The sequence below is a fragment of the Ruditapes philippinarum genome, unplaced genomic scaffold, assembly GCF_026571515.1.
Source record: "Ruditapes philippinarum isolate M1 unplaced genomic scaffold, ASM2657151v2 ctg728_1_1_1_1, whole genome shotgun sequence".
Taxonomy (NCBI): domain Eukaryota; kingdom Metazoa; phylum Mollusca; class Bivalvia; order Venerida; family Veneridae; genus Ruditapes; species Ruditapes philippinarum.
In genome coordinates this window covers 124144-139734 of record NW_026859203.1, presented here as the reverse complement: position 1 = coordinate 139734, position 15591 = coordinate 124144, and the positions used below count along the sequence as shown (strand labels likewise).

Genomic DNA, 15591 nt, shown 5'->3' with positions numbered 1-15591 from the left:
GCGACCAGCATAGACCCAGACCAGCCTGCGCATCCGCGCAGTCTGATCAGGACCCCATGCTGTTCACTGTCAGTTTCTCCACTTGTAATAGAGTTGGTAAGCAAACAGCATGGATCCTGATCAGACTGCGCGGGTCGCAAACCCATGTTGGTTTTGTCGTGACGCGGCTCAATTTTTAAATTAGCACAATATATAAATAAAATACACATATAACAACATATAAATAATGATGCTAGAGATAGCATGTATATGTACATCTGATGTGACCTGAGCAAAGACGCTTCATGAGACAGTTATATAAAAACAAACAAATTAAAACTTTACTATAAAAACTTTGTGTCATCACATATATGCTGTTTGCAAATATGGTGTATAATATATAATGATATAACACAGTTTAAATTATACTGGTAAATAGGCTAGGTCGGGACAAGAAGTTTAAATAATTCTTCACTTAATCATAACAATAAATAGAAGTAATCTTAAAAACCTGATCTATTTATTTTGTGATTTGATAGGTCACTGTAAAATTACGGCTATTCATACATGTATAATAGCCTGTTAAAGTATATAGTTTACATTGTGTGTTTCGCGACTGAAACAGCTGTTCTTACTAATCAATATTTTTCAATTGTGGATTTGAAAAATACATTTCTTGACTTTAAAAACACCTAGCACTACAGTGGAAAGCGTGCTTGTAACTGATGAATTGGTGAACTAACAATGTTTGATAATATGTAAATACCTAATGTAAACATATACTCACATTATATTCAAGTATACATAGTTATAATTATATATTCACGGGTCGCTCGTGATCACACATATATACATGTTAATTATGATATACTAAGTTGATTGATCAAGTTTCCCCGTTATCTCTATATAAAATATAGGTAAACTGTTCCATATATTAATTTATATATTAGAACACAGTGAAGGCAAGCATGTGTAACAATACAAATAACTTATATATGCATTAACATGCACTTACAATAAAAATATCATTTTATGAACAAATATATAGTCAATATATATACAAATATAAAATATGCTATCAATATCTTATATCAAGATAAATTTACATCGATGCAAAAATATGTTTTTAAAACGAACAAAAAAATTGTTTGATAAAAGTTAGCACAAAGGTTGATTCATCAAAAGGGATTTACAACATTTTTATCATTAACTAAATAAGAAAGCTAGTAGCATGTTCTTTCAGCTTTAATGAAAGCAGACAATTCAGCCAAAAACTGTTTGTAATAAAGCCAAAGAGGCTTGTTATACATGTATATAGAATATAATGTTACCTATTCTTAAAGGTAAAGGAACTTCTCGTTTTGCAGCAAAACACAATGTTATTTTGCTTATACCTTTTCATTTGGTCACTAATACTAGCTAAAATCTGACTTTCACTGTTTATTTATTAAATATAAAATATAGAATTGCACAACCTTGTTTCATTGGAATGGTGTGAAAAAATAGCGCTAATATACATTTATCTACTATAACTGAGCTTAAATATTAATATATGATCACAATAAAAACTTGGGATGTATTCTAAATAGATTTACAACAATTTTAAAATAAATTACAGGAGATACCCTTGTAATTTCCTATCAGTGAAGGAGAAAAACAAATATGCCGCGTCATGACAAAACCAACATAATGCGTTTGCGACCAGCATGGATCCAGACCAGCAGTCTGATCAGGATCCATGCTGTTCGCTATCAGTTTCTCAACTTGTAATAGGGTTTGTAAGCGAACAACATGGATCCTGATCAGACTGCGTGGATGCGCAGGCTTGTCTGGATCCATGCTGGTCGCAAACGCACTCTGTTGGTTTTGTCATGGCGTGGCTCAAATCTTGATATTATTTCATCAAGGCACCAGTATAATTTTTTAACAAGTTTCAACCGTACAGGCTGTGTAGCAGAAGATACACACCTATATAACTTATATATCTATCTTAGAATTCTGAACATCGTCGATCGAATTTATGAATCTTGATGATGCAAACCACACAGAAATGATAACATCACCATTGTTCCTTGAACATAAGAATAATTAAGTACATGTGCATCCCTAAATGTCACCTGGCATTTTCATTCGAATCTTTACACAACAACTTAAAATAGACTAGATAGTTATCAAATAATATTGCACATGGTATGTAAAATTTCAACTTGAATTTAAGCCATTTTGTAGAACCATCCATTCTCAAGCTTACAGGTCAAGTTTGCGCTTTCTTTTGTTGTTTGGCCTGCACGTTAAACTATTGTCATATGATAATCACATGCACGGGACCGACAATGTTTTATAAACTAGTTCTGTTGAAGTAACAGTTGTTCTAGTTCGTCTGCCGACCTGTACAAGAACGCTGCAGATTCTCTGTACCCGGAAATTAGTTGTTTTATTGTTGTTATTTCACTTGAACTAAGTTGATTTTTCGACGAGGATTTTTTCATGCTCAGATCTGTTGGACCTATGGAAGAGTAGAAAATAAAATGATATTAATCATGAAGAGTGTAGATCTAGTTTAAGTCATAAATATGTCTCTGTAAATAAAACAGGTTTGTACAAGTTATTTAAGTTGTCTCCCTTTAAACGATGTTGCAATTTTATTTGTAATTTCAGTGAGCCTAGAAAATTGGCCAGTGTGTAACGTATACTTTGATTTATTTAATAAATAGTGAACCATTATTATTTTGTATAATTAGTATAGACACAAACTATCATCTTATCATAATTTACATTATCATAAAACTCATATAATTTTCGACAGAGTAATTTTAAATAAATTGTTATAATATTCACGTACGCTCACCGTTTTGCAGACTTGTTGCTTGAATAGGGCTGTGTAATACAGGTGGATGGTGATGAGCCGGATGTTGATAACCCGGGAAACCAGGACGGAATAATCCATTTCCGTTAGCAAAAAATGGCGGGAATTCTGGAGGTGGCCTAAACGCTGTTGGCGGAGGAGGATGGCGGATGAAGTCTGCCGTGGATACAGTGACAGGAGTGTGGCGGTCATGACTAAGCGTGGCCGCAGTCGAGGTTAGCAACGATTGGCTATTTTCACGAGTTTGATCCTTTCCACTGTCTTTATTTTCTGAGCGTGAGGGCGGGGGAGGTGAGGGTTGCGCTGAGTTGGTCTTCTGTGGTGTAGACAGTGTGGATACAACAGCGGGTGGATGGTGTGTGATAGGCATAGCACTCGCCTGTAAAACGTGGTGAATATCTGTTACATGTGTGTCAGGAAACTATTTTATATCACATTAAATATCAATTATATTATGTTTGTTTCTAACTCTCTATATAAGGTATCTTTATAAAAGTATAAAAGAATAGGCTTGTAAACAGTATTTTTTAATGATTTTAAAGAAAACATCATTATGAATTGTAATGAGTTTTATGATTTTAATTGGTTTGAGAAGACTTTAAGAGTTCCGGCACAGTGCATGGAATAAAACTCACTGGTAAGGGCTCAAGCCCCATCCTCATTCTCTTGGCATTGATACTCTCGTTCTCGCATGCCTGGGCAAGATAGCTCTCTGCTGCCGCAGACGTCAAATGTGGCGGCGTTGGTCGCAACTTGAAACGAAAAGGAAAACAACAATAATTTGATTACAAAATTGAAAGAATGTGTGCATAAAATATTTAAACGTTGTAGAAATAGCTCTAATATTTCAAATAAAACTTAAACCATTAACCTGCTTACTCGAAGGTGTATATCCTTTGTCTCATACAATGTCTAAAGCCAGGCCAGCCTGCACACCCGTACAATCTGACCGGGTTCAATAAGGTTGGTTGACTAACATACAATTTTCATGTTGAAACCACAAAATTAGAGTTGGATAGTTCAGAAAAATCGAAGTCCATTGGATGAAAGATATGGGTTAAGTACCACCATCAGATATAATCAGAAAAATACATACTGGTTCCCAGCCATTTTCCTTCGATCTCCTCATTCGACGGCAAGACTTCAGATATGTCCGTATTCTTTTTCGTGCCCTTTCGTGAAATTCCGGAAACTGTCTATCACATGCGTCGAGAATAGCTTGTACTTTGTCCTTCGGCTGTTTAGAAATCGGAACCATTCTGTCCAAGTTTTCATCAACAAACAAACGACAAAACATCTGAAAATTGAAATGTTAAAAGATAAAAGGAATATGTTCAAAGCTGGACTTTCTGGTATGATATCAATAGTTATACTTTACTAATTGACCGCTTCACCGTACCAGATACATGTGTATCGGGAGAATAAATCCTGTAGAAAAAAACATGCACCGATACTTAGCGATAAATTCAAACATTATTTATACCAAGGTTGTGCTGAAAGTTCGCAGAATTATGCAAATGCATTTTTATTAGAAACAGTTTTTTAGCTAAAATGTTAAACAACTTATGTTGAAACATTTTTAGATCACGTTTATTTAATTTGTTTTATCGTAAATGGAAAGTTGACATAAATTTTCATCTCCATAGTAAGTAAAGTAAGTAACACACGTACGAATATCCGAAGCACACTATAATATGCATTTTTCTAGAACTTGTAACTCTATAGCGGTTAATGTTGGGTTTAGTTCATATTGTACTAGTAACTTACATTAAAAGATTTAAGTCTCTCCGGGTCAATGTTAGATCCTGGTGGAACCTTGTCTTCATCATCATCATCGTTGTCATCATCGTCATCTTTCACGATAGAATCATCTAGGGTGCCAGATTCACTAGCCTTAGACGAGGTCTGTAACATATAACAACGTTTATATTACCAGCAATAAAAGAATCTGTAGTATTCTTATATCTTTATATATTTTAAAACTTCTAGCAATTACATTTTTATTATTTGTCTGTTTTTAATTTGGTCAATCTTTTAATTGAATGATAAATAAAGAAACGCGCTTTGCAAAGTTTGAAAAAAATGGTAAAAGAACTTGGAAAATGATAATGAAAATAAAACTGAACTTGGTAAAGGCAGTGAATATTTGAGGTACATGTCAAAGAACTGGTGACAACATACCTCTAAGCTGTCATCATCACTGTACTTCCGTTTTCTCTCCGGGTGACCTTTGCTCTCGTCACGTGATACAGGTGATAATGAGTTTGGTGTATTACTCATGTTTAATGGGAAAAAGTCATCTCCTGCAGGGACGGGCGTTACTGATTTAGGGACAGGGCTTGACGTACCATTTTCTTTCACAGGAGTAACGTCTGAAGTAAGATAGAAATTGAAAATATTTAGAAATGATCGATAGTTCATTCAAAGCCTATATATAAATAAATATGACTGCACAGCATGGCAAAAAAAATGTACAAGGAAAAATAGAATGGGTCAATTTAGTCTCTCATGGAACATTAGCAGACAAAAGGTTCAAACAATAATGTATGATAAATATGCTTCAATTGTTGTCAATTTCGTGGAAGAAAGAAAAAGCACATCTTCAGCAATCACAATATTACATTTACCAACTCATTTTACTTTGTTCTTAATGGGTCTTCGCATCCATTGGGAAAAAAATTCACAAATTGCACCATTTATTGGTAAAATCTTTTAAAATATGTAAAAACCTACAAATAAGCACGATCCTATATAGTCGCTAAAATCAAGAAGAACGCTCTCGCGACATCCAGGTGCGCGAGGAACAATAAAAAAAGCAATCAATAAGAAACCAACTTTCCACAAAATTGTCTCCAGATTGTTGTTTGATAAAAGGCAGAATTCGCTGACAGATAAAAGACGTGACTCGAGACTAGGCGATATATCGATCTGTCCGTAAAACACATTATTTTACCTTTAACTGCTATACACCTTTACCATATAACAACAAGTTAACATATTCAATTAAAGCTGCTTATTTTATATGTTTCATTCTTGCTCAAATTAATAAATAAACACCTGGAAACACTTAAATATAGAATAAAATATTGAGTATGTTTGCTTTTTGAAAACAAGTTTATTTGAAAGGAGGGCATGACGGCATTACTAAGCAAAATGCAATATGACTGTTAATGTTCCATTATAATTATCGTATTGAATGTTTTCATGTCTTGAAAAAGAGTTATTGTTATTGACTATGTAACATTCGCTGCTATGAATACACCAGTCTTCATAACTTAGAAACTTAATTTGTTACCACGCTCTTAGTCACAAGAAAAGAAAAATCTCCAAAAATGTCGCCATAGCAACAGGTGCCGTTACGAGCACTCCCTGCTTAAGGCACTGTCAGAAATTTTAAAGCTTCCATTTGATACGAAGCGCGGGTCATGGTAAAAGCCGATAAGAACTGTCTTTATTGACTGTTCTCAAAGGGTGACATTGATTTTTATTCCTCCTTTTCATAAATCTGGGAGGTTCTCAATTCATTTACCTGCTGATATTTTCCCGAATCATAAAAGCTGCGTCATAATGTGACATGAAGAGAGACAGATTTTAGGTGGCCCATTGATTTTAGCTTTAAGAAATTGGCGTTATCGCATCGAGACAAGTGGCTTTAAAATAAATCTTAGGCTCTTAAACGTTCCGGGAAATTCTAAATTTGGCAATGTAATGAAAAGTCTTAGCGGGAAATAGAGCACACTTCAAGCAACAAAATATTTGTGAAATAGAATAGTCTGTTAGCAGAAGTTACATTTATCACTACCATACACGCTTATTCCATTTTTTATAAGTCACATTTTAAACACCTTAAGGAGCTTAAACTGTGCTTAGAAGGAAAGAATCTCAACAAACACAAAGTTCTCGTATAAAATGTCTTCTCAACCACAGAAAAAAGAAAATGTTGTAAATAGGAGAGACATGTTCCTGCATTTTAAATGAAACGAATCTTATTTTCATAGACGAGCTAGCATTGCTTAAGACATATTTGTGCTATTTTTCGCCTGTTGCGTATGAGTGATATGATTCTGGGAACATTTCCCACGGCTGGCTTATGTCTCCAAGAAAAGACGAAGACCGCTAGAAAACATGAATTATGTATTTACCAAAACCCCCTTGTTGAACCAGTTGCTGGGAATAAGAGAGCAAATTCTGATGAATCAATATTCGCCAGATCTCAGTGTCTCTCCACAAATCTTCCAAATCCTTAGAAAATTCCCCCAAAAATCAGTGACAGGCGCTTACTGAGGAAATATATGCTAAGTTTGAATTTAGATTTATATGTCAACCACGTATCTGCGAAACCTTACACTCTGACAACGTTACGTCAAGTGACTGTTGCGCTTAACATTGTTAAAGAAAGTAATCGTTTTCTGCATCCTATTTTGTAAAAAAAATATTATACATTGTATATACGTATCTGATCCTTAAATCTTCAACGTTTTTACTACATTTTAAATCTTTTCAGTACAATCACTATTTATCTATCAACACAAAAACGAGTGATATAAAAATTTATAAAGTTTCTCAATATCGAATGTGACGTCCACAATGTAATGATTATAAGGTTTAAAAAGCCATGTGGTATTTATTTTACAATTTCAATTTTTTTAAACGTTCATGTACCTGTTTTCGATTCTGGCTTTGGACTGGTTCCCTCACGAAGAGGAGATGAGCTGGTTTCTGTGCTCATTTCACTGTTGATGCTCGACATGCTCTCCTGAAAACATAAATAGTACTTATCTTAGTAAAACATAAATACTACTTATCTTAGTAAAACTTATAAAACATATTTTAGAATAAGACTATATACATGAACACTTTACGCAAGTTACCTATATGCTATGACTCTACGCATGTTACCTATACGTTACGACATTACGCAAGTTACGTAACGTTAAGATTTTATGCATTTCACGTATACGTTAAGATTTTATGCATGTTACGTATACGTTAAGATTTTGTGCATTTCACGTATACGTTAAGATTTTATGCATGTTACGTAAACGTTAATATTTTATGCATGTTACATATACGTTAAGACTTTATGCAAATGACGTAAACGTTAATCATTTACTAGTATGCAAGTTACGTATACGTTAATTTCAATTTTACACGTGTTAAATTAATCTATGTTACGTGTACGTTAAACGTTAACGCATGTAATTAGTAAATTAACAGTTTATGTGTGTTACTTATTGCCGGTTTCTGACATGTTGTCTCGGCATATGTCAATTAAGTACAAGATTAGATTCAATTCCATTTCGAACCATTTTGGAAGTTGTAGTCATTGTAAAGTTAGTCATGTGTGCACTTCGTCAAATATACATTCTAATGAGTACAGTAACATTATAAAAGTTTCAAGAGATTGGATATTAAAGGTTATAAAATTAAATTGAACATTATTTTACGTCTTTACCCTCCCTTGTCAAGTTAAGAATTTAAAAGTTAGCACATACTTTAAAACTTTAGTACAAGCATACTTTAAGAGTTACGTGTATTAGAAAGTTTAGTAGTGTATGAGTAAAATGAGCATAAACTTTATGAGTTAAATGTGTGCATACTTAATGAGTTAAATGTGTTTTACATATAGAGTTTAGTATACATAATGCATATATCTTAAGAGTTAAATGTCTTGTACCTTTAGAGATAATTTTACGTATAGTATACCCATATTTTAATCCATACTTTAAAGTATTAGTGAAGAGTTAATTGTATATAATAAGTAAGATGGACATGTATTTATATTTTAATAACGTGCGTAAAATGTACGCATACTTTAAAAGTAAACAACAAATGGTTCATAAGTGGGTCCTTGCAGTTATAAGTTTAGGGAGTTATGTATTATAATAAAGCTTTAATACTTTCATATAATTTTCGTGATGTCCTGAAGGAAAAAAAAACACACAGAAAATTATACTCACCTGCAGTTCAAAAACGTGTGTCAATATTTTGAACAGCTTATTTTGTGAAGTATAAAACATTCCATATGTTACTTTTTAATGCATATACGCAAAAATCAATATTATATTATAGTTTTATACCGTAATGTAAATTCATACAAAATGTGTCATTATAACAAGTAATTTCTCCAAATTAAGAATGCCCCAGAGATGCGTTATTAACTACGTGTAGCAATCTCGCTCATCCTCTCTCAATTCTATCTCCAGATGTTCCCTATTGTCTTACATTTACATTATTTTATCTAACCCTACTAGTTTGTTTTTTTTGTTTGTTTTTTTTTTGTTTTTGTTGTTGTTGTTGTTGTTTTTTTATCACCTTTATCATATAATTGTAAAGTGTAGTGAATTAATTTCCCGAGAGTACAACAAAAATGTCGTTGCTAAGTAAGTGGTTTAACAAATTTTAAGTTTTTGTTTTAAATCATAAAAATTAAGCCCAAATATTAATGAACATGTTATGTCATATAAAAAATGTTTTACGAGAGTAGAATAGTCAGTTAAAGTATAAGGGAAACATTTCCAAATTTAACTAAAGGACGGTTTACCGTCACTGTATAATAAGATCAATATCAATATTTTAAAGCAAGCTATCAAAAACAGAACATTTCTCGCTTTAATAAACGTACTTTATCAATATTTGAAGGTTTAACAATGAAAATTGGGAAAGCAACCTGGCACACCGTAGATAGTACAAGCAGCTGTCACCTCCCGTACTCTGCCGAGGGGGCAATCAATTTTTGACTATGTTCAAACGTAAGGTAAAGCGACAGACTTCATCACAAAGAAATCAATATTATACAGGTATAATGTGTTATAACTTTTACTTTTATCTCAGGTATTACAACAAAAGTATCACAAGTCTTTATTATAGGCTGTTTTATTATTGTTCGAGAACCAGAACAAGATTATTACACTATTTGTGTATCATCCACGCTCGGCAGACGATCAAACACTGATGAACCTGGCAGACGACAAGACATTGTTGGACCCAGCCTACGACCAGACATTGATGGACCCAGCAGACGACCAGACATTGATGGACACAGCAGACGACCAGACATTGATGGACCCAGCAGACGATCAAACACTGATGGACCCAGCAGACGACCAGACATTGATGGAACCAGCAGACGATCAAACACTGATGGACCCAGCAGACGATCAAACACTGATGGACCCAGCAGACGACCAGACATTGATGGACCCAGCAGACGACCAAACATTGATGGACCCAGCAGACGACCAGACATTGATGGACCCAGCAGACGATCAAACACTGATGGACCTAGTAGACGACCAGACATTGATGGACCCAGCAGACGATCAAACACTGATGGACCCAGCAGACGATCAAACAATGATGAACCCAGCAGACGACAAGACATTGATGGACCCAGCAGACGACCAGACATTGATGGACCCGGTTTAAAGACCATCTCGTCTCTTATTGTAAACAGACAACAGAACTAAACGTTGCTATGATCTACCGTCTTATCCAAAGACTTGATTCTATTATTTCAGCGACTAACAGGTTTTTTAAAATAGATATTTTAACCTGTTTAATCGAAGTACCTCTTTACTCAGCTGTTCTTCTATGATAAAAGGTTATTATTTCGCGTCATTTCATATTTAATGATAATTTATTGAGAAAATTATTTCATTTATTTATTTATTCAATTATTTATTTATTTATTTATTTATTTATTTATTTATTTATTTATTTATTTATTTATTTATTTATTTATTTATTTATTTATTTATTTATTTATTTATTCATTTATTTATTTATTTATTTATGTAACAGTTATAATTTGAGCAACGTTATTTTTAAACGTCAAGAGGCATTCGAGATGAACATGTAGTATGCTGTCTTGATAACATGTATAATCACATAAGTATCTTTATATAGCATACATTATAAACAATATAATCTTTAAATATGCATGCGAGCAGACAAGCTACGAGGAAACATCCTATTACAACAGCAACAACAACAGCAACAACAGAAGATGTGGATAGTAATGCGTCAATGGAATAATAATTATCGGTATGATATATATCCAAACGAACTACAATGTTTAATACTAGCCAAATAAGTGAAATAAATCAATGGACACCGTTGATTAGTTCTGTATAAATCACTCAGATCATTGCCATTCACAAATGATAAAAAATTTTTTTCGGAAAAGTTGTAACAAAGTTGCTCATTGAAATATGTTATATAAATTACATGTAATATACGTGTTTAAGACAAACTAGACTGCATGGTTCCGTATCTCTCTTTCAGTGTTTGAAACCCACTTTTGTCTTATATGTCACTGTCTTTCAGTGTTTACACCCTACTGTTGTCCTATATGTCACTGTCTTCCATGGTTTTAACCCTACTGTTGTCTTATATGTCACTGTCTTCCAGTGTTTAACCAACTGTTGTCTTATATGTCACCGTCTACCAGTGTTTAACCGTACTGTTGTCTTGTCACTGTATTTCAGTGTTTTAAGCCTACTCTTGTCTTATATGTCACTGTCCCTGCTGTTGTCTTATATGTCACTGTCTTTCAGTGTTTAACCCTACTGTTGTCTTATATGCCACTGTCTTCCAGTGTTTAACCCAACTGTTGACTTATATGTCACTGTCCTCCAGTGTTTAACCAACTGTTGTCTTATATGTCACCGTCTATCAGTGTTTAACTCTTCTGTTGTCTTATATGTCACTGTATTCTAGTGTTTAACTCCTCTGTTGTCTTATATGTCACTGTATTTCAGTGTTTTAAGCATACTGGTGTCTTATATGCCACTGTCTTCCAGTGTTTAACTCTTCTGTTGTCTTATATGTCACTGTATTTCAGTGTTTAACTCTTCTGTTGTCTTATATGTCATTGTAGTTCAGTGTTTAACTCTTCTGCTGTCTTATATGTCACTGTTTTTCTGTGTTTTAAGCCTACTGGTGTCTTATATGTCACTGTCGTTCAGTGTTTTAGCCCGACTGTTGACTTGTTTGTCACTATGTCACTGTCTTTCAGTGTTATAAGCCTACTGTTGTCTAATATGTCACTGTCTATGTCACTGTCTTTCAGTGTTTTAACCCTTATATTGTCTTATATGTTACTGTCTTTCAGTGTTTAACCCTACTGTTATCTTATATGTCAATGTCTTTCAGTGTTTAAACACTACTGTTGTCTTATATGTCACTGTCTATGTCACTGTCTTTCAGTGTTATAAGCCTACTGTTGTCTTAAATGTCACTGTCTATGTCACTGTCTTTCAGTGTTTTAACCCTTATATTGTCTTATATGTTACTGTCTTTCAGTGTTTAAACACTACTGTTGTCTTTTATGTTTCTGTCTTTCCTGCCCAGGAACAATGCGGTGGCTGAACTGTGCTTTGGAAAACCGGAGTAAAAACTACCACCACCACGAGTGTTTTTACCCTACTGTTGTCTTACACTGTCTTTTAGTGTTTTTATCCTACTTATATGTCACCAGAACTGGCTTGAACAGCACCACTTTGTCCAAGAATCAAATACTGTAAGTAAATCGTATTACCTACAAAACGGCAGATTTCATGGTAGAACTAACCATTTTCTGGTAATATAAGTTTCATTACAAAGGGACATGCATGTTTACAACGTGGCATGGTTCGGTTAGGAATTTAAATTTATTTTTAAAAAACTTATACTCTGAACAAAAAAATTAACATAAATAATGATAAGCATACAAAGATGCGGAAACGTGTACTCAGATTTAATTGGCTAACAATTGGCTAACAATTAATTTCTTTGAATGTTAAGCAGGAGTGCTAGATTTTAAATCCGGAACCTTCCGTTTGTTTCAATAGGTTTATATACTAAAATAACTGGTAAGTAACAACGTAATGTATGTTAAATTATATACATGAATGTGTTATGAAGATGAATTTGGTGCAGTGTGATTAACATTTCGTGGTCGGGGGGACTAGAAACATATTGTTAAACGAGGAAAATTACTTAATCCTCATTTTGTAAAGGTCAAGTGCTGTTATTTCATTGTCTCTATTGTTTGTTAAATGTTGTCACAATGTTATATTCTTCCTCAATCCGTAGCATGCTATCATGTTGTTTTCTTGTTATTTTTTTTTTACATTTTTTATTTTTGGAAATTTTGACTAATTGAAAGTGGGGAGAGTCATCATAATTAAGACTTCCTTTTTTCTTCACGGAAATGAATATTTAACTCATTTAATTGGATACACATCTTCTTTAACTTAAGATTTGGAATTAATTACTTCAAAAATATCATGAAATTCTATTTAAAACTATCTAGAAACAAAAGGGTACTTTAAAGTTTATATGACCAATGTATAATTATATATACACGATTACCAGTTGGATGTTCATTATACATGTTTTTACCTACTAACGATATTTATCCTCATAAAAAAAGCTGCCGATGATGATCAAAATCATTACACATTTCTTATACTTACCCTACTACATATCTTAAATCATCATTTTAGGAACGTCCAATGATGAGACGTCACTAAAGTGCAGACTAATTTTGGTCTGCACTGGTAGCACGTGTGGTTAAGCGTATATTTTTACGCTCAAAAATGACCAAAACCCCGCATGTTGTAAAAGCGACAATAAATTAGTTATAAGTATTGTAAGAGATTTATATTTGCTAATGAGAAAGAATAACATGCATTTTAAGAATACTAAAAATGGGATTTAACATCGATTAAGCAAACAAATCAGTAATATTTTTATCGATTTAACAAAACATTATCTTACAATTTGATTTTTGAATGGTGATGTACTATGCCAGATCACGGTCGGTAAATTACCTAATCTTAGATTCAGACTCAAGACCATTCTATTTGAAAGACCCTGCTTTATGTAACCTAGTGTTTGAGACACAGGAAGGTGGAGAAAGGGGGAGGGGAGGCAGAGGGGTTGGGGTATTAAGACCCATCTTGTCGCGATATTATTGTTTCGTCTCCATGTGTAATGATTCTTCAAATTGATAATGAGAAAGCCAGAAATTAGTTAACTTTACAAAATAATAACAAAATAATAAATTAACTTTATTTGTCCCAATCCAATAACATTAACAGGCAAGCAAAAAATGGTGTCATAAAATAAATATGCTAAAGAAAATAGATGAATTAGTCATTATGCTGAATTTCTTAATGGACTTGTATAGCTTCCATTTTTGGAGCTATCCATTATCAGTTTTAGGGACATCAAGATGGAAATTTGAAGTTGGTCAGTGTACAGTATCGAGCCTGGTCAGACTACACGGATGTGCAGACTGGACTGGCTAAGTACAGGTGGCATAGGCTAATACCTTTGGGTTTCATAATAGTTAATGATTCATGGCTATTTGATATGACATGAAACTTGAATACTTGAAATGCAGTTTACATTTTCATGATAACTTATTATAGTAAATGTACATTTCTAGATAAAAAGACTACAATTAATGTAATTTCCTAGGTATGAGACTACAGTAAATTAATGTTTTCTAGGTATGAAAACTACAGTAAATTTATATACTTTCCTAGGTATGTAGAATAAAGTAACTGTACGTTCCAAGGTATGAAGACTACAGTAACTGTACTTTTACAGGTATGAAAAATACAGTAAAGGTTTCCTAGGTATGAAGACTTCAGTAAATTTATGTACGTTCCAAGGTACGAAGACTAAAGTAACTGTACTTTCCCAGGTATGAAGACAACAGTAAAATGTTTCCTAGGTATGAATACTATAGTAAATGTTTCCTAGGTATGAAGACTTCAGTACATTTATGTACCTTCCTAGGTTTGAAGAATAAAGTAACTGTCCGTTTCAAGGTATAAAGACTACTGTAAATGTTTCCTAGGTATGAAGACAACAGTAAATGTTTCCTAGGTATGAAGACTACAGTAACTGTATTTTCCAAGGTATGAAGACAACAGTAAATGTTTCCTAGGTATGAAGACTACAGTAACTGTATTTTAGGTATAAGACTACAGTAAATGTACTTTTCTAGGTATGAAGTCTGCAGTAACTGTACTTTCCTAGGTATAAAGACTGCAGCAAATGTACATTCCTAGGTATGAAGACTGCAGTAAATGTTGGCTACATTAGTTGTACTTTCCTAGTTATAAAGATACAGTAGATGTATTTTCCTAGATATGAAGACTTCAACAGATGTATAGATGTACTTTCCTAAATATAGACATTGAAGTTACTTGTGCGATTATTGTACAGAAACATCTGAGTCTCAAACACAACTTTAAACACAACTTCTAATGCATGCACTTTTAAATTCTTTTAACTTTTCTGATAAACTTTAAAAAAGCACGAACCCAGATAAGTATTATTATCATGAAATTTTAAAACTTGTTCTAATGAGTTAGTGGTGGGCATTTACTATCCACAAATATTACCTACTTCGTTAGTAACATGGTATATTTATAATAGTAACTTTTCTCATTTTCTGCCAAACGATTCAAAAATGTCCATTGAATTGGGAATGTTAATTCTCTTCTTAAACTATTGATATACTTTTTACGCGTGTCGATTTAATATATACATGTTGCAGAAACCTACTTAGACTAATTGAAATCAGAACTATTTTGTAGCATCCTTAAGTCAACGATAGAGGAGCATGACCGAGCCTCCTTTATCATTCATCAATATAGTAGCCTCTGTTTTAAAGAGTATCTTAAAAAACAATTAAAAAACTTAATTTGGAGAATACATATCCTATATATTAAAGTATAAAAGTA

The 15591-nt window shown here is 33.3% G+C and overlaps 1 protein-coding gene across 2 annotated transcripts in view; it reads right to left on the bottom strand.

The window, feature by feature from the left end:
- Positions 1–2322: 2322 nt before the first annotated feature.
- The window catches only part of LOC132755588 (nucleolar protein 4-like), a 44560-nt gene continuing 31291 nt past the window's right edge, over positions 2323–15591 (bottom strand). Inside the window, exons 5-11 of one of the 2 annotated variants that reach the window (XM_060746474.1) lie at positions 7508–7601; positions 5027–5217; positions 4613–4750; positions 3942–4142; positions 3481–3597; positions 2828–3224; positions 2323–2485 (exon numbers count right to left, since the gene is read on the bottom strand). In XM_060746474.1, coding sequence (XP_060602457.1) covers positions 2325–2485; positions 2828–3224; positions 3481–3597; positions 3942–4142; positions 4613–4750; positions 5027–5217; positions 7508–7601 — 1299 coding nt within the window. In that variant the 3' untranslated portion in view covers positions 2323–2324. Of the gene's footprint in view, positions 2486–2821; positions 3225–3480; positions 3598–3941; positions 4143–4612; positions 4751–5026; positions 5218–7507; positions 7602–15591 lie in introns of both variants that reach the window. The other variant, XM_060746473.1, reaches the window with a different exon arrangement.